The 25,537-nt window shown below is 44.1% G+C and overlaps 1 protein-coding gene across 1 annotated transcript; it reads right to left on the bottom strand.

Moving 5' to 3' along the window:
- Positions 1–1,192: 1,192 nt before the first annotated feature.
- LOC118214851 lies at positions 1,193–19,013 on the bottom strand. The gene is made up of 15 exons (XM_035395119.1): positions 18,856–19,013; positions 16,521–16,688; positions 12,281–12,471; positions 10,863–10,964; positions 10,061–10,199; positions 9,263–9,401; positions 8,291–8,420; positions 7,563–7,721; positions 7,351–7,388; positions 6,893–6,922; positions 5,314–5,480; positions 4,556–4,926; positions 3,480–3,579; positions 2,915–3,125; positions 1,193–1,740 (listed from the first exon to the last, which is right to left on the bottom strand). Exons 2-15 carry the CDS (start codon positions 16,638–16,640, stop codon positions 1,664–1,666), a joined length of 1,974 nt encoding a protein of 657 aa, XP_035251010.1. The 5' UTR covers positions 16,641–16,688; positions 18,856–19,013; the 3' UTR covers positions 1,193–1,663.
- Between the last annotated feature and the right edge of the window lie 6,524 nt (positions 19,014–25,537).

Raw genomic sequence — 25,537 nt, 5'->3', positions numbered from 1 at the left:
GGGCCCTAGGAGGGCCACACTGTCCCCGTGTCACTGCCTCCCTTGTAATGGAGGGTTTGGCCACTCCGGGTGCTCTGGGGCTCCTCAGTCCCCCCTGCTCTCAGGAAATAGAGAGAGAAACCATTAACTAGCAGGAAATAGTAAAGATACTCAACAATAGTCCTCCACACAGATTAGTCCATGCCTTTATGTTGAACTTATGCATTTATAATTCTAGCGGTAATTATATATGTATATAATATACCCCTAGAGAGGTTTATAATTTGGGAAAAGAAACAGTAGTTTTAGCATTTCATATACAGTTGCTCCATTAAGTGGCATTGCGCCTGATTATTTTAAAACAATTTCTGCACTACTGTTTGACGGCTAGTTAAATCTTGGTCAGATCTGAGTTGGGCATGTAATGCACTTTACTGGGCCAAGTAAGCCAAGCTGTCAGTCTAACATTGTCAGATTTAAATTGGCTGCCTAATTTCATTACGTTTCCATTGAGTTATGCATAAATGAAAACTATATAAAAAACATTGTTTGTTTGATTTATACTTTATTTTGATATAAATTGATTCATATTGATATTGTTACATTGTATATAACAGTTAGTTATAACACATTAAAGATGCTTAAATAGTATATGCAATGATGTATATTATTCTGTCATTCTTAATAGAATTATGTATATAATTCTTATTGCAGGGCTGTCTAAGCGGTTCACCAAATGTCTGGGGGCTATGCCATATTCCAGCTGACACAAAACATTCTCAAAATTTTGCTGCCATGTACTGCTGCAATGTTACAACATTGACAGAACATTCCGGCAACATTCTGGGAACATTTTGTGTCAGCTGAGATGTGTAACGCCAGGAAGCACAAGGGTAGAAAGCTCAAACTGAGTGCCTCAGTTAACTACCCAAAACAATTGGACAGGGGAAATGGGGAAATCACCAGGTTGATTTACCTAAAAGTACCACTGAGGCGTTGTTGTACACAAGATTTGACATAACATTTGTGTCCTAATGACATCACTGCGGAACAGAGGACTGTATATCAGTTTCATTAGAGGTGAATGCCGGAAGGATATAGAATCAGTTTATAGGCATTTTAAGGCACTGTCTCTATTTTATAAGCTCTGTATTTCATTTATGGCGCTTGTAGATGTCTCAGGAATAAAAAAGAGCCCATGTCAAGCGTTAAAGTTTTTCCACCATGTATTATGTTGTGGTTTATGGTTGGCCTATGCACAAGAGACAGCTTTGAGACTGCCAGGGCATTCACTTCACATCGGCGCAGGACTGCTGAGTTTCTCTAAAGTCGATAAGCCACGTTAGCACAACGCTCAGGAAAACAGCCTTTAATACGATGTAGAGCCATTGGAAATGAAGGTACACCGCTGAAGGCCTGCTGTGAACAGTGCTTGCATCGTGTAAACAAAATAAAAAAAATAAAATAAACAGTAGCAATAATCATAAACTGGAGTAGTAGGCCAAACCTCCAATTCCAACGGGACTAAATTATTTTTCTAATTATTTAACTTATTGTTTTACTCAATTGGTCTTTGTGCCATATTTTAGCACTGAACACGTTTGACGGAAAAAGATGAGGTGATTGCGTTCGACTCTTTCCTTAACCCGTCCAGCCTCGGACCAAGGCAGCGTGGCTGTGAGCATTACAGCAGGAGGGTTTGTAAAAGCATACGGACAACTCCCAAGGCCACGCCCGTGACCAGGAAACTGCGTTCTGGTGCTGCAGGAAGAAGAGTGGAGGGGCAGTTAGTGCACACACCTACACGTGCTCCACGAATACACCTACACAATAAGCACACACACACACACACACACACACACACACTCCACCATCTGCTCCACAAACACACACCTAAACAAACACACGCCAACACAACAGCCACACACTTACAATACAAACCCCACCAGCTGATCCACAAACACACACCACACACACACATGCACACACACGCACACATACACACATACACACACTCACACACTCACTCCACCATCCGCTCCACAAACACACACCTAAACAAACACACGCCAACACAACAGACACACACTTACAATACAAACCCCACCAGCTGATCCACAAACACACACCACAAACACACATGCACACACACGCACACATACACACACACACACACACACACTCCACCATCTGCTCCACAAACACACACCTAAACAAACACACGCCAACACAACAGACACACACCTACAATACAAGCCCCACCATCTGCTTCACAAACGCACACCAACACAGCAAAAACATGCCAACACAACAAACACGCCTGTGCCAGCAACACCTACGTCTGCACCACAGACACACACCTACGCAACAACTCAAATGTACACATCTGCGCAACAAAAAAACACCTCTATGCGACAAATGTACACAGCTGCACAACAAAGAAACAGCTGCACAATGCACACACCTCTGTACAACGGAGCCACACTGTGGTTTTTTTTCTGTTTTTGTGTGTGTGTGTGTGTGTGTCTGTGTGTGTGTGTCTGTGTGTGTGTGTGTGTGTCTGTCTGTGTGTGTGTGTGTGTCTGTGTGTGTGTGTGTGTGTGTGTGTGTGTGTCTGGGTGTGTGTCTGTGTCTGTGTCTGTGTGTGTGTGTGTGTGTATGTGTGTCTGTGTGTGTGTGAGAGAGAGAGTATGTGAGTGTGTGTGTGTGTGTGTGCGTGCGTGTGTGTGTGTGCGCGCCATGGGTGGAGTGCACGGTTTCCCAGGAGACGCTGCCACCCAGCGCCATTCACCGAACACCTCCGTCTCAGTCACTGCGAGCACCTCGCTGAGACTGCGACACTAGAGCGTAGCTTCAGCTCAGCACGTATCTGCATCTCACGGGCCTTGCGCGTTCGGGTTAGGGCTTTTATATGGTTTCGGGGAACCGCTCTCACCGCGACTCTTGGTGGTGGTTTTGGTGGTGGTTTTGGCGGCGGTGGTGGGCGCTTTTCCGTCCCCCACGTAGACGGCGCCGGACCGGATGCGGTGAGTGTGGGTAGAAACGCTGCTCACCAGGGACCTCGTCCCGGAGCTCCGACACTCGTCCGGGCACTTCTGAGAGGGCAGCACGGCGATGCACAACAGCACCGCGCACTCCACGTACATCTGGGCAGAGGGAGGGAGGGACGGGACGGGGCGAGAGCGAGGGGGTCGCAGAGGGTTAGACGGGCCACACTCCGAGAGGAAGAGGAAGTCTGCATTCCAGGAATGCCAGGAATATTTTCCCGTGACTTTAAGAAAGCACTTTTGGAAGGATAAATACGTTCTAAGGCTGTTTTCGGGAATGTCCTAGGATAACGTTATGTCACAACCAAAACGGCAGTTTTACTCAGAAGGTTCTCCACCATTCTTGATAAATTATTTAACGATGCAGAGAGTCCTTTACACGAAAAAAAAAAAAACGCTTGTTCATAGACCGCTATTCTAAACTGATTTGTATACAGTAAGACACAAACTTACTGTGTTTTTCTGAGTTACCACGGAGTTCAGATCAATCCGGTAGATCTTCACCGTGTCACGGCGAGTGTCCTTTTTCTGTACTGAACTGCCCGTCACACACCTAAGAGAGGATAACACACACGCACACACACACGCACACACACACACGCACACACGCACGCACACGCACACACCTTAGAGACTTGCATGTAAGGGACAATGCAGGACGTGGTGGCCTGCTACTGAAAAACAGGCCTATTGACTGACACAGAGGCCAAAAACCTGCACAAAGGTCATTATTGTTTTAATAGCAGACCACCTTGCCATTGATTATCCTAATTGCATGGCTAATTACCTTAGGAAAGAAATTCATCAATTATTTGACAAATATATTGATTCAATGAGATTAGTCTAATTAAACTAATATAAGACTGTTTTTTCCATTGTGCTCTCATTGATAACATACGCCTGTGCAGGAGCGCTGGCTAACGAGAGAACTGGAACAAGATGTGACTGAGGTAAGGTAATGGTGGAGTGACATCTTTATGACACCAGGAGATACCAGGTCAGCTCCACCAATTACCGGGTATTTATGCCCTGTGTAAAGACGTCAGAGAGAGACAGGGATATCACAAACACACACACGTGCGCACACACACACACACACATACATACACGGCAAAAGAGAGTAAGACAAGGATATCACAAACACACACACGTGCGCACACACACACACATACACGGCAAAAGAGAGTAAAACAATGATATCACAAACACACACACGTGCGCACACACACACACACACATACACGGCAAACGAGAGTAAGGCAAGGATATCACACACATGCAAACATACACACACACACCTGAGAGTGACAGCTGGACATCGCACACTCACCTAAAAGATCAGGACACCGATATCACAATCGGACGCCAATGAGATGGTATCGCCAACACACACACACACACACACACACACCTAACAAACACGAGAACAACCTATCGAAAGCTGTTCTACCACAGCGGCGGACACCATTTCGTGCAGCGAAAGGAACCGATCGAAAAGGAAGGCCACGCCAGAAGGCGGCGACACTGACCCGCCCTGCACCAGAGGGTACGTCTTCTTGAAGTCTGCGGTCGGCGACTCCACGCAGGAGGACACCTTCAGCTCGGCCCGGGCCAGACGGGTGTCGGAGAAGAGGTGGAGGTCCAGCGCGTTCCTCCGCAGGGGGTCCTGGGTCTCGCTGGCGAAGGGCCCCGTGCCGGGGCGGTGGAACTCCATCCAGAAGCCGGGTCGGCCGAAGGTCTCCTCCGCGTCCACGGGGCCCATCCTGTAGCGGGGCCCCTGGACGCGCGCGGCGGGGAAGCGGCAGGACAGCTGCAGCTCCAGGGAGGGCAGCCGGCTGATGGGCTGGGCGGGCGGCGGGGTCCGCAGGGTGTTGGTGTAAACCAGCTCCGAGCCCGAGTGCTGGAGGGGGGGGGGGGGGGCGGGGGGGTTGGGGGACGGGCCAGGAAAAGGCGGAAGGGGTGAAGCGCAGAGATGGGAAAACCGTGAAATTAGGGACGGGCTCTCAAAAAGGACCCAGCACGCTTTTTGCGTTACCATTTTCGCATGACGCTTTCACTGTGTTCTGTGTTCAAATTTACTGCTTTTGTGAATTTAACATTTGAATTCATGTGTCACAGAGGGAGAGTTTTTCTTTTAACACGGACTGTGTTGAACACGGTCACAGTTGTTTGACAAAGACGCCGTTAACAGACCCGACGACGCTTCGCTGGGGCGCGTTCCATCGCAGACCGCTCGCGGATTCAAAGAGAGCGAGGACCGCGACGCGCGAACGGCGGCGTTCCTCACCGCGGCTTTGGTGCCGCAGCCGGCCAGGGAGACGCGGCCCGTCACATGGGTGTCGTTATGGGAGACGGGACAGGAGGGGTCGTTGAGCCGGAGGTCTGACAGCGGGAGGCCAGGCACGGCCGAGATCGGGAAAGAAAAATTCATCTCCGCACTCCCACACAGCAGCACTGAGGGACGGAGAGAGTAGAGGAAATTTGCACGTCATTCCTCTCTCGCACGATCAATCACCAGCCAACAAACTTATCTCAAGACTTCAGGTGTTAAACAATAGTAATTGTGTACAGTGTGTACAGTAAAATAGTGCATTGATGTTTGAGTGGTAGTTTGAGGATGCAAACGTGTTTGTGTGCTCGTTTCACTGTGAACATGCGTTGCGCCCGTGAGTCATTTGCCTGTGAAATTAAATTGTGATTTCACTGTGAACGTGAACTGAGTAGCGCCGTGTGTGTGCGAGTGCATGTGCGTGTGTGCCCATGTATGCGCACGTGTGTGTGTCTGCGTGCGTGCATGCGTGTGTGTGCGCGTGTGTATGCGTGCATGCGCTTGTGTATGCGTGTGTAGGCGTGCATGTGCGTGTGTATGCGTGTGCATGTGTGTGTCTGCGTGCGTGCATGCGTATGTGTGTGTATGCATGTGTCTGCGTGCGTGCATGTGTATGCGTGCGTGCATGTGCGTGTTGTGGCGCCCCGATCCCTTATCGGTGCTCCCCACGAGACCACCAGGACGGCCGAGCCCATCGACACCGGCGGCCGCTGGGAAAAGTGGTGAGTGGGCGGTACCTAGCAAACCCCTGTCTAGAGACGTTCAGGACCCTGGACAGCCCCCGGCAGACCAACTGAGGCGACAACCGGCAGCACCATGGACAGGGCTGCAGCAGAGGGAAGGTAGGTGGAATTTTCCACTCTGCCACACACCTGAAGCTGCTTGCGGGATTGGCTGCCGGCGCCCACCTGAAGCTCCTTGTACTAACGAGCAGGCCGGCTTATATAGAGCAGCACAACCCAAGGAAGGAGAGAGTTGCTGGGGCTTCCGTCGTAGCCACGCCGGACGACTCTACACCGGGAAGAGACTGGAAGCGGCCGTGGGCCAACTCGCTGGAAACGGAGGATCACCAGCCGGCAGCCGGAGCAAGGAACCGGAACCGGACCCGGATCGGGCTGACCACGCCCTGTCCCCCCTTAACCTACTTCTTTTTTCGTTTCTCTCCAGAAGAGGCTGTGAAGACCTGGAGCGGAGCACTGATACCCCGACCGGGAAGACTTTTTAGTAGTTTTTGGCTCCCCCTACCTCTACCCCCACTCATTACCATTATTAAAGACCTTTTTTGTTAAACACTACCTCTGCCTCACCGTGCTGGTTTTTCCGTCACTCAACCCCCCGTTGGCTGAGAGAGGTCACAGTGTGTATGCGTGTGTGTGTCTGCGTGCGTGCATGCGTGTGTGTGTGTATGCATGTGTCTGCGTGCGTGCATGCGCATGTGTATGCGTGCGTGCATGTGCGTGTGTATGCGTGTGTGTGTCTGCGTGCGTGCATGCGTGTGTGTGTGTATGCGTGTATGCGCATTCATTTCGATAGGTACCTGTCCCACGGGGTAAAGAGTCAACTGGTTCTGAGAAAGAGGGTGAAAATGATGTCAGAATTATTCAATAATGAACAGATCACAATAATGTAGTTATACCAAATACTTGTATAACTGTTGATCGATATCATGTAATACCAAAATACAAGTGTCTTTTAGAATGCTGTAACACATTTTGATTTATAATACATTAGAATGTGGTAGTAAATCTATTGAGCTTTATGCTATACCAATCAAGACAAGTGTTCCAATTGTGCTTTTAATATGCTTGAAAATAAACCCGATACAGCAGTCTTTTAAAAATGGTTAATTTGATTAATGCAGCAGTTGACTGGTTGCTCTGAATAATATGATAATCAGTGCAGCACTCAGGTGAATATGTCCCTTGGGTTTTGGAGTTCCCATTTGACCTTTTCATAAGACACACAATGGCACGCAAAGAGACAGACGACTCTTACTTTGTTTGATCCAAACGCATCTGATCTCAGACTGCAAGCTGAAATAAAAGCATTTTCACAGTTTGAAATCTTTGAATGTGACGCGTAGGCTCCCTAGCGCGAGGGTGCCGCGCGAATCAAAATCCGACACGGACTTGAAAAGAACGCACGCGGCATTACTAAAAAGATCTGCGCGCGTGAGATCGCTGTTACAGGAAGCGGCTTTAATTTACCTTTGGGTGTTGGCAGTGAAACAGACCGGCAGCAGACGAGGAAGCTCGTTGGGGCTTCTCAGCCAGGCGGTGTTGACTGACGCGAGGGAACCCGGCTCTCCTCTCTCCAGCGCTGAGGCAAAAAGCCCAGGAGGGCCCACGATGGCTATCTCTGATACCCTAAGAGAGTCATACACAGGTGTGTTACGGACAAAAAATACAGGTGCTTATCCTGCTTTATGGCATTACAGGCATTTAGCAGACGCTCTTATCCAGAGGGACTTACACAACTTTTTTTACACAGCATTTACACTGCATCCATTTATACAGCCGGATATATACTATATATACCGAAGCGATGCAGGTTAAGTACCTTGCTCAAGGGTACAACGGCATTGCCCTAGTGGGGACTCGAACCTACGACCTTTTATGGTACAAGACCAACTCCTTACACTGGCAAGATTCTTCTGTCCTAAGGGTGTTATAGTTCACCATATTTCAGGCACAGACTACACTTTGGATTAGTAGTCTGGCCTTAGTCATATTTGGTAGGGGAGAGATTATACAGGTGCATGATTGGCACAGATTTATTTGTAAAAATAAATACAGTGAACAGTTGAATGCGGAAGATCGGAAGACTCTGTCAGACAAATGAAAGTTAAGGGTTACCTTTCAGAACACTGCTTTCAACAAAACATTTCTAAAATGGAAAGAAAGTCGTGTCTTGTTGACTTCCAGTCTCCTCTCACCTTCCTGACGGTGGGAGGGCTTCGACGGTGAAGTCGACTTCATCATAGGGCAGGACCGTGAATTGAGCGCCCCCTGCTGGTGTCCTTTCTGTGAATTTTGGCAAGGCCTGGCAGGATGCTGCCTCTCCCACTGCGAATGGCACACTTGTTCAGTCGATTTTTTGTCCCCCAGTGCATCATCCGCGAGACAGTCATAATTCAGAAACACTCGGCTCATAACATTACAGTACATTGCATTACGTTACAGGCATTTGGCAGACGCTCTTATCCAGAGCGACGTACAACAAAGTGTATAACCAAGACCAGGAACAAGTGTGTTGAAAACCCCTGAGGGACAGTACTGTTCCAAGTGCAGGGAACGACCGCGTAGTTTAACTTGGACCCTGTAGGTTAATCTCATTAACACAACAAAAACGGCAACAAATCAGTCTATGCAAATAAAATAAGCAATAGCTGAGTAGGCACAAGTGCAATAACTAAGTCAACTAAGATAAACAGCTTGCCTAGCTACAACCCTAAGATTACATAGTCAATTAGATACTACAGGGAGGTAGGGAGGGATGGGGAGAGGTGCAGCCTGAAGAGGTGAGTCTTCAGTCGTCGTTTGAAATGGGTCAGTGTCTCAGCTGTTCTGACCTCCACAGGGAGGTCATTCCACCATCGTGGGGCCAGAACAGACAGGAGACGTGACCGGGAAGCGCAAGTGCGAAGAGGGGGAGGTGCCAGGCGTCCTGAGGTGGCCGAACGGAGGGGTCTGGCTGGCATGTAGGGTTTGAAGATCTATCATAAGATCTATCATAACTTCCTATAAGTATGCATTTTATAAGGAGATTAATTTAATATATGCCACTTGTAGGTCTGAGTTCATTTGCATGTTATTGTGATTATTGTTGTTGTGATTATTATTAGTAGTAGTAGTAGTGATAGTAGTGGTAGCAGTACAAGAAGAAGAAGAGTTGGGGGCGGAGTTACCTGTGAGAGACAGTTGCAGGGGGATGGAGCTCAGGGCCCTGTTCTCACCATTAGTGTCATTGAGAAAATCCTCCACCATGAGTTCCACTATGTACTGGCCCGTCTCTCCAAGACCGTTATAAACCAGCACACAGCTTATCTGTGAGAGCAGAGGGGAATTAGAGTGGGAAAGAGGGGAACAGCAAACTGCGCAGCTGCAGTTGAACAGGCAGGTGAGAGAGTAACGGCTGCGCAGCTGCAGTTGAACAGGCAGGTGAGAGAGTAACGGCTGCGCAGCTGCAGTTGAACAGGCAGGTGAGAGAGTAACGGCTGCGCAGCTGCAGTTGAACAGGCAGGTGAGAGAGTAACGGCTGCGCAGCTGCAGTTAAAAAGGCAGGTGAGAGAGTAACGGCTGCGCAGCTGCAGTTAAACAGGCAGGTTAGAGAGTAACGGCTGCGCAGCTGCAGTTAAAAAGGCAGGTGAGAGAGTAACGGCTGCGCAGCTGCAGTTGAACAGGCAGGTGAGAGAGTAACGGCTGCGCAGCTGCAGTTAAACAGGCAGGTGAGAGAGTAACGGCTGCGCAGCTGCAGTTGAACAGGCAGCTGAGAGAGTAACGGCTGCGCAGCTGCAGTTAAACAGGCAGGTGAGAGAGTAACGGCTGCGCAGCTGCAGTTGAACAGGCAGGTGAGAGAGTAATGGCTGCGCAGCTGCAGTTAAACAGGCAGGTGAGAGAGTAACGGCTGCGCAGCTGCAGTTGAACAGGCAGGTGAGAGAGTAACGGCTGCGCAGCTGCAGTAGAGCAGGCAGTATGCAGCTCACCTCGTCCAGCTGCAGGAACTCGTGCCTGGAGCAGATCTGACACTCCTCCCTCTCTGCGTTCCCATAGCGACAGCGAACCCGATCCCCATCAAGGTCTTTCACGCTCAGGTTAAACTTCTGAAAACAGTTTACACTGACCCTGACGCACGCACGCACGCACACACACACACACACACACACACACACATCTTATAAAAACGTTGAGGTAAAATGGAAACTCTGGGGGTTATATTCACTCGAGTGCTGCACTGATTACCATATTGTACAGAGCGATCAGTCAACTACTGCATTAATCAAATGAACCATTTTTGAAAGACTGCGCAATCAGGTCTGTTTTCAAGCATGCCTAAAGCACAACGGAAACACTTGTCTTGACAAGAATAGCATAAAATTCAATTGATTTACTATAGCATTCGAATGGACATGTATTACAGCATTATGAAAGACTTATATTTTGGTATTAAGTGAAATAAATCTACAGTTATACATTTATTGTGTGCAGCTACATTATTGTGATTTGTTCATTATTTTTTATTAAATTCTGACATCATTTTCACCCTCTTTCTCAGAACCAATTAACACATTACCCCCAGGGACAGGTACCTTTCAAAATGAACACACGCAAGAACACACACACGCACACACACACACACACATGGTATGGTTTGGTATATGGTTTGGTATACCCATGTATTATTCTGTGAATTTATCCAAAAAAAAAATATATATATATTTATAATGTGGTATTTTTGAAGTTTTGTTTTATTTCACAAGTCATCGTTCATTCTTCTCGCATAAATACCTGAGGGGGGGCAGCAAGGCAGCAGTGGGCGGTTGGTTGACTTTCTGGTTGTCAGGGCGAACGGAGAGGTCTGCCCATGACGATAAAACCACATCCGTAGAGCTGGGAATGAGTACAAGATTCAAATGAGGGATTACAGTCACAAGAGGCCATAAATCAAAGTGTCCCAATTCGTCAAATGCAGAGATTCAGCAACAGGTCCCAGCTCAGCAAGCTCATAGTCAATGGTTACATTCTGCTTATGTCTTTGATGCATATGCAAATTTTTTTTACATGCATATTGCATTTTGTGGATGCAGTACTGTAAATAACTGTTGTCCGCTTGTTTGATTTACTGAGCTAATTAGAACCTCCTATCATGCTGTATGTAAACTGCTGATTAGAAAACCTCCCGTAATGCTGAATATAATTCACACGCTTTAAAGGACTTGCTCTTCAAAACCTAGCAGGAACACAGGATTCATGTTGACACAGGATCCAGTGTTTCTTAGGCAGAAAAAAAAGCCAAAACGCAAGGGGAAAATACACTGCATTCCATGGGCCTCATTTATCTATAATTTCGTAAAAAAAGTGCGGATTTACGTGTACTCAGAAATGAACTAACAAAATCCACTTATGTACAATGATAAATACCAATCGAACGTAAATGAAAGGCGCGTTCACAGAACTTGTGCTTTGCATACATTCATGCCTAAAATACCATGTAAGGAGTTTGGAATTCCATTGAAGGCAATTTAAAGAGATGGTCGAGAAAAGGCTGAAGATAAAAAAAAATGTATGAGCCAAATAAAAGAAAGAAAAAAAACATTTAATTCATACGAAAAATTTGCTAAGAATTTGTTCAGCCATATAAATGCAGATATTCCTAGGCCTTTTTAAAAAAAAGATTACAACTGCCGATGACCCAGACTTGAACCACAACAAAACAATTACTCCTGTTTCTTTGAGCCAATCATCTTTTGGTGACTGACATTTGTGTTGTTTATTGATCACAATATTTACATAGCCATTGGTAGAGTTGCGAGATTCAAAGAGAAAGCACCCAATTTGAACTCTACTGTACAGTAATTCTGCTGTCGGACAAAGTATGTTGTTCCCACATAATCATTCAATAGTGTGTGGTTCCTTCCCCTATCCTTCAGCTGATTGAGTATTTCATCTTTGAACAACCCAAAGGACCCAAGAACAGCAGTGAATGAGTCTTATCAGTGTTATAGTAGCAGTGAATGAGTCTTATCAGTCTAGTAGTAGCAGTGAATGAGTCTTATCAGTGTTATAGTAGCAGTGAATGAGTCTTATCAGTGTTATAGTTTCAGTGAATGAGTCTTATCAGTCTAGTAGTAACAGTGAATGAGCATTATCAGCGTGAACAGCAGTGATCATTATCCCTGAGTGTTTGACAGCATTATTATACATACCCGAGTATTTGGCGAGATGTGTGGCGGAAGGGGACGACGCTCTGCCACTGCCAGAGGCACCAGCCGGGGGAAGGGTACTGCCCACTGATGGGGTCAGAGGTCACATGGGTGTTGCAGTCGGTCCCTTCACACGCAACTTCCAACCGGGATGGGCACGGCTCTGGTACCAGCACACTGGTATGTGCCATTACCTGGAGAGAGAGAGAGAAACCAACCACTGCAACATTAGGCTAAATCTACAGGACAGTAAGGGAACAGAGTTGGTTACCACTGCATTAGGCAAATGGAACATTCTTTCACAGTTCAGCGTCAGTTTGAAGCGATGTCAATTTCAGACGTGGCAAATGCGGAGAAGTTGACTTTCCCACAAAGGCTGAACTTGTGTATCCATGTTAAAGTCTCCACCATGAGCCTCCTTGCTCCTCACTGCTCCCAGAAGCATTTAACGGATTGGAATGTCCTTGAAGATACTAGACCTCGATCGATTTTCCAAATCGCCTGGGGACCAAGGCGATGAGGACGGATAAAATAAGCGATTCTAGTGAACCCCAAGGCCAGGCCCTGGTATTCTCTCAACTGGACCTCTGCAATTCTCTTCTCGCCAAGCGCCCTGCTTGCTCGTCTAAGCCCCCGTGGCAAACGGGACAAAGGGTGACATAGCTCAGGAGGTAAGACCGATTGTCTGGCAGTCGGAGGGTTGCCGGTTCAAACCCCGCCCTGGGCGTGTCGAAGTGTCCTTGAGCAAGACACCTAACCCCTAACTGCTCTGGCGAATGAGAGGCATCATTTGTAAAGCGCTTTGGATAAAAGCGCTATATAAATGCAGTCCATTTACCAACGCACGATGCACCATTAGCGTGCAATGTTCCCGAACATGCTCATGTCACGCGTCCTTATTGGCTGTTTGTTACAGTTCCCATCACCTCAATGATAGCCGACAGGGCAGCGAATGGAACAGCTCCAATATAGCTCCAATCAGTCTTCACACCCTCCTCCCTGGCCAAATTCCTCAGGAACCTCAGGCTGGCTGGCTGTAGCCTCCGTGTGTGGTCACATTGCCTGTCTGTATTGGCCCCACAGCGGTGGAGCAAACTTCTCAAAGTGTTCAGGAAAGCAGAATCTTTGGAAATATTTCGATACAGACTGAAGACCCACCTTTTTAGACTGCATCTTAGTTTCCATCTCACTCTGTTGCTCTCCCCACCTTTTATACTAATTTAGGTAAAGTATTTTCTTTTTTGGAATCAAAAACTTATCATATTACATTAAAAAAAAAAAAAAAAACACTGTACAGGCTTATACATGGAGACCAAAGTAATAGAATAAAATCGAATTTTGCATCCTCCCACACCCATCTGTAACCCCCCATCCATTTAGCCCATAACCCTGGCCACCCTCACAATAAATATTTAGTGGAACAATTCATTGGTTCCACTAAAGACAGCTATGGGCATTAAAGATGAAAAAAATGTGTTAACCTCATCCATTCCCATCGGCAAGAGTTGCCTTTGTTCTTTCTTTGATGTTCTGTACGTATGCGAGATTTCTCCTAGTGAGTAATAGGCTGTCACCCACAGTCGACACCCTCAAGAGGGCACAAGAATGAAAGTATCATGTTTCATCAACTTAAACCATATTTAACTCTCTGAAATTGAAGTGCATGAATTAAATACATCACACAAGTTTTTAGTTAAGCCTTATCCCCCCGCTTCCTTCTCCTCAGATCATTACAAAAACTTTTTAGCATTGCAACACGTTTGTAAACACTATTTGAATTTCATTTCCTTATCGCAAGTCGCGTTTTCATTTATTCATCTGAGCGATTGTGATACGGAAACAAAATCCTTTTTAAATCTATATACTGTCGGCTATTTAATTAACGTCACCCATGCCGTATATAATGGAATAATTGTGCTTTGTAAAATATAAAAGTAAACATTCTATGATGGAATTAGAACTTTCATCAGTCGGCTTGGGTAAAGACGAGCTAGTTTAATAATATTCAGTGCAGCACGAACCACCCATGTGGGAGTCTAATTGCATTTTGTCAAGTGTGGATGCGCTTAATTAGCTCGGATTCCCGAAATAGCAAACAACTCCGGGCCGAATCACGTTTCACATCCAGCAGTGCTTAAGTCAGGGTTAGGCATGAAGCCGTCATCTATTTAATATTGTAACGAGCATGATGTATATTTGCATGCGACCTCTTGATACGAGAATCCTGCTCTGGGCTAGTTTACGTGTGTGAGCAACTTGCATGTTGTAGCCTACTATCAAACAAGCTCCCATTAATTAAAAGTAGCCATTGTCAAGCCGGCCCTAGTTCGCGTCCGTCTCTATTTATGTGTATAGAGCCCCTTTCACACAGGTAATACCGCATCTGAGCCGCCTCTGATGCGGTAACAGGTTCCCTTTCTCACAGAATTTGTAATGCGGCTGGCTCTTCGAGTCGTCTTTACCTTTCATACACAATAGAACTAAACTCTCGTGAATGAATTGTTTACGTCCGTTACCATAGTAACACACTTGATGCAGGCCCAAAACTATAACGTTACTTGTTATTTATTTTCGATGCAATCTTCTTGTAATTTCCGGCAAAACAATCAATCAAACAAACAAACAAACAGGTTACATTTTGAAGTGCAAGTGGTTGCATTTTTTATGTTAATAGTTCTCGCGTTCTCAATGCATTTACAATGTAACTATCTGCTACGTTTGCGTGCCCTACAAAGCGCATGAGTCGGACCGTAGGCGTAGGCGAATAGACTACGAAATCAAAAAAAAAGATTCAATGTCTTCAAAAGAAATCAAAGGAGAGTAATGAAATACATGTGTCAACTGGTATTTGGGTGCAGCAATACACGATCTGTGTGTCGGTTGAGATAGGTGCGCGTGAACGCAGATCTGTAACGTAATTCGAACGCCGCCCAGAAAGCAGTCGTCGATGCTGCTTTCCGTTCCCACAGGAGAAATGCGGTGGTCGAGGCGCCTCGAAAACACCGGGTATTTTAAAAGCCGTCGCAACGTTGTTCACAAAGACATAAGTGCGGTATCAAAGCCGTCTCGAAAACTCATTTTTTCTTCTGCGTGAAAGGGGTATAGGGCGGTCTAGTTACCCTCCGTTATCTCCTTATACCTGGTCTAGTTATCTCATTCTCAGACCACAATGACGATCCAGCTTGGCTGAGCGGAGCAGAAACGAGCCATTTTGGCTGCCCTTGAACTCGGGAACACAGATCGTCACAATGGAGAATGGAATGTTGTGTTGTGTATGGAATGTTGCCCGTGCAGTTTGCTGAACCTTCTATTTCTCCCAGGCAATCTTGTTACTCAGTGTCTGAGGAATAATTTTTTTCATGTCACTCAAGGCCATTTAGATCCATGCATGTCACCATGGAAATGATTGTCTTTTGACCTGATATAGGCTAACAAACGTGAATACCATTTTAACTCGTCTTTGTTTCATGTACTTTGTACTTTCTTTGTTCCTTTTGCTTTTATTTATGTAAAGCACACTGGTCTGCCTCTGTGTATGAAGTGTGCTATAGAAATAAAATTTGATTGATTGATTGTCTTCATGTTTGAACACAAAAGTCTATATTGCCATAAAATGATTTTGTTTCTGTTCAGCTCCATCAGTATTGCATTGCAAAGCCATCGCTGTCTACTGACAGAATTAATTCCTTTTTTTTGTTTGTTGCATAATTCCTGTGCTTTCATATGCTGGCCGATCGGTTTCCCTATTCATTCCAACTATTTTTGCAGAAAATTTTGCAGACTGCATCATTAAAATTGTTTTTAAAAACTCCCAAGTCTCAAGCCAGGATTTACATAACTCAAAATTCAATTGAACGCACCTTCTTATCAGTAAGCCGGCACTCCAAATGCATATTTATCATACTCCCAATTAAATCTGCCAAGTCAGGACGCCCATTGGGAAAAATACCCTTCATTTGCACAGAAATGTGAAGTAAGTATGTATGTCTCAAACCAGGATTAAGCCCTCTGTGACTGAGTCTGTGAGTTAGCATCACAGTGAGCAGTCTCTGTAATTAAGTCTGTGAGTTAGCATCACAGTGATCAATGTCTGTGTTTTGGTCTCTCATTCTCCTTGTACTTGAACTCTGGGTGACTGACTTTGATTGTCCCGATATGAATTGCACAGTAGCATAGACAGTAACATAAGTTTCCTAAACTCTGTGTGTTGTCTGTAGAGTGGCCATCAATTAGGAAGTTGTACCTCCTGCGTTCCCCCATGGTCCAAAGGTTCCAGGGTTACCACAGCGCCCAGTGGGGATGCCTCACAGGCGGGGGTTGCCAGGACGAGTCCCAGGACCACCGCTGCGCCCCAGCCCCACATCCAGTCGTTCACCAGGGCACAAAGACCGCTGCAAAGCCTGCTGGGACACTGGAGGATAGGGGAAAGAGGGTGAGCCCACTGGCTCACAAGCAAACACCAGCGGTGTGCCGTGAAGGTAGGAAAGGAGAGTTCTCGCTGCCGTCACCATGTCACCTGACTTCATTCTCTTTAGCAAGCAAAAATCGGAAACCATGACAATCACCAGCTGAATAACCAGAGGATTAGGGACTGGAAAGAGACAGAACATCTTTACCTTTAAGGGAATGCCCTACCCAGTGCCTTCAAAAAAACATATATACCTCCTACGCACTGGCGTTTATGCACCCTAAACATGTTAACACTAAGTTATATAATACATAAAATTCAATTTATTATGGGAGATTGACCATAAATCAGCGCTTGATAAATTTAACATGGTAAATAACTTAACATACAGTGTGGCTACCGTAGCCATTTCAGGTTAGTACAAGTGCACTTCAGTCCTATACCACCTTCCAAAGGAACGGAGAAACGTGATAACCTTTGTGGGAAATATTTACATTTATATTTATATTTACAAACTACTTTTGAGTAAGCTACTGTAAGTAAAAATCTGTTCTGCAAGTTAATTTCTGGTATATTTTTATTTACAATAGATCAAATCATACACCATGTAAAAAAGTCTGTCCTTGAAATGTATGGTTATTGGAGGGTATTCTACAGGGAATTGGATGCTAGGTGACTAAAAAAGATGATGTCCCCATCTGTGTAAATGTAATGGCTTATGCTGCAGCTATGCCCCATCTGAGTTGCTTTTTTGCTGTTATATGTTTACAGAATGGCATCTAAAGATAAAACAAGATGGTGGGGGCTTCAGATTTGGAGATTTTGGGCACTAGATGGTGTTGAAAACCACCTACACATAGTGTTCTTTTGGGGAGACCTCAGGCATTTTAAATGGTGTTTCATATTTATTGAAGAAACTCATTTTATTCATCAACGTGTTTGACTTTTTGAAGTTAGTTCAGTGTTTCATGTCAAATGTGCTCAGCTAATTTGCTTGCTGTGGTGACTCAGCCTTATCTTCCGGATGCTTGGATGCTGGAAAACAAACAGCTGCCTATTCTGACATCCACTCATCTTGACCGTGTGTGGCAAGAAAATAAAAATGGAAAAGACTACTCCTGGGCCTGTTGACAGAACCTTTTTGTAAATCTGTTCTTTGGACTAGTCATATGGGCTGAACAGTCTCATATTTCAGCTCTTTTTCATGTGTCCCAACCTATTCCCAGAACAGCCTGATTTGTTTCCTTGTTTCAGTTGTAATACGTTTCTGTGGGTTTTCTGATTGAAACTGCCATTTTTGTAGTTTTCACTGCATTGTGTAGCATGGTCCTCCAGGAATCTGGTCACCATAGAAACTGTATATATAAATCTACTTCATAGGACAATATATGCTGGATGCCTGCCGCATTTTACTGTACTTCAGTAGAAAAGAGCATGAATATCTAAACAGATCAAAACAGACTGCTCAGCAAACAAAATAAAAAATTGTAATTCAAATATATATACACGGGGAAGGCACCTGATTCTCAGTGACTAAATATGAATTTCCTTTAATTAGCAATATGATATCACTAGCCATAATAACAATATTTAGGAGATCACATTTCATGGCAACCAAGCTATTTATATGAGATAAGTAACAATGTACATTTAGGGTGTACATGATAACACACACAACTTGGCTAACACATGATCACACACACAACACAGATAAAACTACACTGTTCTGTACATGATCACACAAAGCTAAGTTTAAATCTCCCACTTAACATTACTACAGTAAAAGCTGAAAAAATTACATCTCACTGTTGTAATCAAAATGTGAGATAGCGTTCAGAAATATACTGTGAAAAAACAGGAAGCAACATCCACGCACAAATAGGGCACAAATCAATGATGTCATAGACCAGGGTCCTCAGTCTTATCCAGAGAGGGTCGGTGTGGGTGCAGGCTTCTGTTTTAAGCACTACCAAACCTGATTCTGCTAATCAAGGTCCTTAGCAAACACTCTGGTGGTTGATTAGTAGAATCAGGTGTGTTACTGCTTGATTGGAATGAAAAGGCTGTACCCACACTGGCCCTTTCTGGATTAGCTTGAGGACCCGTGTCATAAACATTGTCACATTCTCTGCCTCTGTTCTTTCTTCAGTTAGACTGTAAAGACCCCCACCTGATCAGATGCAGCTGGCTGATTCACTCCTCTCACATGGAAGACCTCTGCTTCACTTTACAGTCTATCCGTCCGTCTGTTCCTCAGTCCTGTGTACAGTCAACCTGTTTGAGTCCTTTTTTTGGTCCTCTCTAATTTTTGCTTTCTGTTTAATGAACGAAGGTAGAGGGGAGGAGTTTGGAATATTGCCAGTTTGATTCTTGCCAGAAGGCAAAACTGGCTCGACCAGTAATAGTTACTTTAGATCTGAGTGGTAGTTCACAGCAGTAGATCTCCTGACCAGCCTCCCAAAAGAATGCGAGTGGTGTTCGCAGTGCCAGAATGCGGCCACTAGGGGGCAACAGACACACGGCGCCATTACCTCAACTGCTCTGCAGCCCCCCCCACACACAAACTGTCCCCCCAAGAGGCTGTTCCCAGGGCTGAGTTAACCTCATACTATAACTTGCATATACTGTAGTATTACCATATGCGGTGCAATCAGTTGTAATGTTATTATTTATTGTTATTAGTATTAGTATTAGTATTAATGTTGCTAAACTGTTTGAGCAGCACATCAATGTCGTTGTTGTGGCACGATGAGCACTTGACAGAGTGCCGTTCAAAAGTAAACAGCGGGAAACTGTCTGTTGGTGGTGATACATGTACAAGGCAACGCAGTTTTTCTTTAATCGCTGTTCTGTTGTGGTTGTGCCATTTGCCATGTGGCTATCTGAGCCATTTTCATCTTTTAAAAAATGTATTCAAAATGGTTATCATCTTGACCATGAGTGGTAACAACATTATGTAGCATCGGTAATTTGCAATTTTAAAATAAGTGGGGGGAAAAAAATAGCTTCCTTTGCATAAATATTATTATTTTGTGTAGAAAAATACTGGAGAAAAAATACTTGTTGAAGCTGATTGTAAAATTTCCCACAATAAGATACATTAGCCTGCTCAATTATGTAGGTATAGGCTAATACATATAAGAAGGTGTAATGATGATAACTTTTAAAATGACAAATTCTAATTATTATTCTAATTAACTTTGTTTTTGTTTCATGTTGATATTACATTTATTATATATATCTTTTTCTCTGCCAAAAAAAAAAAAGAATTGTTGTAAAATATTTCATTAATTGTCAAAATTTGTTTACAAATGCACCATTTCCATAATTTGTGCCAGTACACTATTGAGGGAAATTGTAATGTTTCATGAAGATTTGTTAGTATATGACATCCTGCGCTACATTTGCACGTAATCGTTTTGTCATCCTGTGGTGTTGATGCAGCATCGCCTTCGATATTCACCTTAGAACCGTGCTGTATTCTTAGAACCGTGCTGTATTCTTTGTTGTGACCTCAATGGGCCACATCCACAAAATGTTTCTTAAATTATTTTTACTTTTGTTCTTAAAAATGTTCCTACGAAAGAAACAATGCAGACCTTTGTTATTGTGATATCCCAGGCGTATGAGATGATGAATGCTGGCTGTTTGTAAATTTTATGCGTAATCCTGTTCCATGTGATTTGCATAAGGAAACAGCTGTGAACAAATACAGATAAGAAAAAAAATTATGAATGCCAAAATATTCTTGGAAACGTTCTTACACACAGTTTACGATCAAATGCGATCTTACACGTTTTGTGACTGAGGCCCAGTGACTGTTACTGGTCTTAATTTATGCCTTAATTTTAAGCAGTTACACATTGTGATTTTAAGACCTGCCTGTAATGTCATTACAAACAAAGTACACATTTGTATTCTGTAGGATAATCGCGTCTGTGTCTCCCAGACAGACTGTGATTCGTATAGAGCAGGGCTGCCCAGCCCTGCTCCTGGAGATCTTCCGCCTTGCAGGTTTTCGTTTCAGCCCTAATTTGGCATGACTGATTCTAATGAATAGCGGCTCAGCAAAGGCCTCCAGTTGTTGAATGAGGTGTGGCTTTGTAGGGGTCGGAGTGAAAACCTACAGGACGGTAGATTTCCATGGACAGGATAGGGCAGCCCTGGGGTAGAGCCGTACTATGCAAGATAAGAGTAGCTAGGCCAGCGTTTTCTCAGCCCTGGTCCTGGGGGACTGCGTCTGTGTTTGGTTTTTGTTCCAACCACAGTAACCAACTCTGTACTGTAATGATCTCCTAATTGTTCTAAGTTAATTACAATTTTTGCATCTATTGAAGGATGATTTATCATCTTAAAGCCACATTATGCCAGAAATAGATACAGTATGCATGCCCTAAAAGTGTCCCATATTCATATCCCAGGAATTTCAGTCAGTCAAATTATGCTTTAATTTACTGTGCTGTGTGATGTATTTACTGTACTACATGATGAATAATTCCATTTGACAGAGGTTCCATTTTTAATTGATTCAATTATAAGCTGATTGGTGAAATCAGTTGGGTCTCATTTGCTGAGCGTGGAAACCTGAAACCACCTGTGCAAAAAGAATGGAGCTGTCTATCTTAGAGCAAATGGCAAAAAATAAAAGCCAAACGTTAAAATAAGCTTAACTGGGACCAGGGTTGAGAAACACCGCTATAGGGCCTCATTTGTATGCTATGGCAATCTAAGCATAACTGTTAGCAGAGAGAAGCCCAGAAGGTTAATGTCAGCTGGAGTCAGATAAAGTAATTGGAATGAGATACATAAATTAGATGATGTAGGTTAAATTAGATGAAAAGGTTAGATGATGTTAGCATAATCCAATTCTCGTGTCACAGAGGCCGCATGCCTTCGGGCACACGACTCAGACACGCCTGGTAATTTGGCGAGTTTGAGCAATCGTGCATATGTCATTACGCTTCCATTCATCACACATATGGAACGCGCTTAAATTTGCATGTTAACCTTTGAATGTAATTGTCCCTGACTGAGATTTCCATTTGTTTGACTGAATAACAGATTATCCAGGCAATGTGCTGTATACTGTGATTAACAGGTGATCCCACCCACGTTCCACAGTCTCAGAATGAGTTGCCTAGGGAGACCAGTCTGTAAATTTCGAAGCAATACAGAAATACTGAACTGAGTTAGCAAGGAACGAGAGTGTTTTTGGTTTGGTCTGGAAACTTCCTGTTTCAGGTACGCCGCTTAAACAATCCAGGTTAATTTCATAATGTGTGCCTCATAAAATTGTCTCGTTAATTAAATTCGGTCTTACTCCGTTTAAGGAACGCGATTTGAGTAGCCGAGTTATAGAATTGAATCATATCGGATTACTGCGCGCTTCCTCTCTGCGTGCGACTAAAACCCCGTCATACGCGTTATATAAAGGGATGTGGCCGTGCACCTTACTGGATCGTGTAACGCGTCGAAATGAACGAAAATCAATATTTTTCGAACCATCATAACGTAACCTGTGTTGTTTTTTTAATTTTGTTTCAGGGTTTTAGATCACGAAATTATGGCAACACTGGAACTGGCGTAGTTTTTCACTTCTAAAACTCAAGAACTCATCAAAAAACGCAGTACTAACTAGCAAATCAAACATAGCCAGATCGGCCAAAATGAGAGGAGGCCTGGCAGATAATTGCAAATAAATTAAATCGGCCTGTGCCTAGGCCACGTAAGACTTTTAATAATTTTCTTTCTGATAGTGTCACCACACTGACGCGTTATAAATTATATTATTTGGCAGCAGTTCAAAGTTGAATAAAAAAAAATATTGCTAACATAACATTTTATACTTTCACCTAGGCAGGCCTAATGTATCCTACAAGTTATTGGTACACATCTCCGGTCATTTCAAAACACTATGAAACCATTTATTTCTTTATTAGTAAATATTACCATTGTGAAACCCTCTTGCAAATTGTATCCTTGGGCTCCCTGAATCGAAGAGCTCCTACTGCATAAAAGAAAAACAAGACGTCTCATTTCACATTCACAGTTCATACATTACAATGTAAACATTAAATATGAACGTACACATATCACCATCTTATATTATAGCCCGTCAGTCCGTCTGCCAATGTTGTGAGAATATCAACTGTTCCTCTTTTCTCTCTGAAAAAATTTCACATGAAATAAAATTTGCAGCTTAGTTGGGAATCTAGAGTGACACAAACCCGTGGCATTAATCGCTCTCTACTCTTTCTCTGTCTGCCCTCTTCCCCCCCCTTTACTTTACTTTTAATAGCACCCTCAGAGCTGCTGTCTCCGTTAATCTATGTTAATCCCTTCGGTCTCGCGTTTGCCTGTCCCCTTACGTTTTTCTTTTCCTTTATCGAACGAGTAAAAAATGAGTACTCACCCCATAGACATAGAGTACTGGTGAACTCGCTAGGATACGTTCTCATGTGGGGGAGGGCACATGCAACGTAAGCCACAGTTCTAATGTTGTTTTAGTACAATGGACAGTATTACATTAGTATGTTTTTCTATATAGTTGTAGCTGGGCCCCTAAACGGGCCTTTTTGTACAGTAGTTGACTGCTCCCCTGAGTACTGACATGGAAGACTGTGAGTGCCTGCAGCCTTCGCAGATCCCCCCGGCCTGTGCAGGTGGGCTTTTGTTTGGCCCCCGTGTACATCCGGAACCTGACGGCGAAAATGCCAAATCCTCACCACACTGTGAGATGCAGGTGGGCTTTTGTTTGGCCCCGTGTACATCCGGAACCTGACGGCGAAAATGCCAAATCCTCACCACACTGTGAGATGTTCGGTATTACATCAACTCTTGCAGAGCACAGATGGTCCCAGTTGGACTCATATGTGCTCTGTTAGAGTTGAATTAATGCCTGAAAATATAACTGTGCATAGCCAGGCCGGTGAATGGCTGCAGTTGTAGGCCCGTCGCTCCCTCATCAGCTGTACTGAAGTTCAAATGCACAGGAGAGCTTTATCAATGAATTCCAGACTCGATGATAAGGTGTGAATACTTTTGGAATTGAGCCACGACAGTCATTAAGCATTTGGCATGAAATAAGAAATGTTATTAAACCCACTGGTAGTGGTAGCAACATTCTGTAGATATTTCCCCCTTGTTGTGAGAAATGTGTGTCTGGAAAAAAGTTATTAAGATCCTGAGACCTGGTTTAAGTATTCAAAATATTTCGACATAAAAAAAACACATTGCAGTGAAATTATTTTCAGTTACTTATTTTTTTGTTGAATGTCCCGTATAATTTGGGTTGCAGCATATTAGATCATATTGTTCTTGAGCTTAAACTCAGAGACTCATGTCCTCTACGGGGGACAGAAACGAATTGGCGGGTCTTGGGTGGATCTATCAGTCTGAGCAGGCTTATCTCAGTCTAACATCTGGCAACTCTGGCACACTCATGTATGCAACTCTTGTTCACTTGTGCGCCAGCCCACTCCGAATTCGCGTGAACTGAAGACCGAGCTGCACAGTATTGGAAACTGAGCATATCGCATATCAACTAGGCCACTTAGTGCTACAAGCACTGTATGAGAGGTGTTTTTAAAATGAACGTTTGGCTGTGAGCTGTGCGCCAAATCTATCAACGACTGAAAGACCGGCTTGAGCCGGAGCCTCGAGAGGAAACTGCTAAAAGCAGCACGTGGCCTGACTGAAAGCTGGTTTCCTTCCACACGGGCTCCGCACCCTCCCCGTCGCTCCTCGAGAGGAAGCCGAAAGCAGAGACAAGGCCAGACCCCGCTCACCCTGACGAGGGAGCAGGCTGTGAACGTTTTCCTGCACGCGAATTTCGAGAATCGTCGGCGTCGTATAAAAATAAAATCAGTCAAGGCTAAACAGATTTTCCCGCCCCGCCCTTTTAAATGCCTTTTTTGGCATTAGGGGATAGAGCGAGAAACCCGCTGAGCGTGGCTGGCGTGTTGGATTAAATTTGGAAATTGTTGCGCGCTTGAATATTTGTGCTGCGGGAGACCTGTTTGGTCAGAATTTATTAGGATGCGCAAACATTTCTCAGGTTTCCGCAAGAAGCGCTGATAGCAGTTAACGGTCCGTTCCAAATTAACGAGGCGTATGAAAGCAGAAGATGGAGTGCAAGAAGTGACACATTAATGAAGCTTACGTATGAAAGATGGACGAAACGACAGCAATGACACGTTATCTCATTTAATTTAGTCATTCTTGAATTTAATTATTTGTAAGTCAATGAGTTGGCAACACTGTGTAATATACAAAAAAGCTTGAAATCGAAAGGGAAATAAATCACATGCCTGAGGTGTTTCCCATAGAGTTGCCATTTCCTAAAGAGTTGATCACATGATTAACCTGACACTGAATAGTATACAAAATGTATTATACTTGTATATGTTTCATAAGTTTTTCGATTAGTTGGTGTTTTTTTCTTCTTTGTAATGAGGAGTAATGGCTCAGAAAATGTGGCGTGTTTGCACTGGCAATTTGAAGAGACTTGGTGGGATGTTATAACTTGTTAAGCACAACAACATACAGGGAAAAACCAAAGATTTGCACTGCAAACAGGAGTAAAAGTAAGGTTCAAGTAAAACACACATTCAAATTCCTTTTAGTGTGACCATGAAGGGTAGTGGTGAATCTGCTCATACAGTATCTATAAAAACTGTGACAAATCTCACAATTCATTTTCAGAAATATTTCAGATGAAGGTACTGTGGGTTTTAGTTTAGTATTTTTACTGTACTCAAATTTTTAATAATTACTCAAACAGTTCTCAAAAATATTATAAATATGGATAAATTCCATATTCCTACACCATCTCTGCTTTCATTCTCATTAAT

The sequence above is a fragment of the Anguilla anguilla genome, chromosome 16 (assembly GCF_013347855.1).
Source record: "Anguilla anguilla isolate fAngAng1 chromosome 16, fAngAng1.pri, whole genome shotgun sequence".
Lineage (NCBI taxonomy): Eukaryota > Metazoa > Chordata > Actinopteri > Anguilliformes > Anguillidae > Anguilla > Anguilla anguilla.
Note: the sequence above shows the minus strand (reverse complement) of the source record. Positions and strands in the feature narration are given on the sequence as shown.

Excerpts from the sequence above, each read along its gene's own strand:
- LOC118214851 (XM_035395119.1), bottom strand. The coding sequence starts at position 16,640 with ATGTGGGGCTGGGGCGCAGCGGTGGTCCTGGGACTCGTCCTGGCAACC. Across the intron at positions 12,472-16,520 it reads ACCATGGGGGAACGCAGGAG|GTAATGGCACATACCAGTGT; the intron begins GTACAACTTCCT and ends CTCTCTCTCCAG. Across the intron at positions 8,421-9,262 it reads CCTGCAACTGTCTCTCACAG|TGGGAGAGGCAGCATCCTGC; the intron begins GTAACTCCGCCC and ends TGCCATTCGCAG.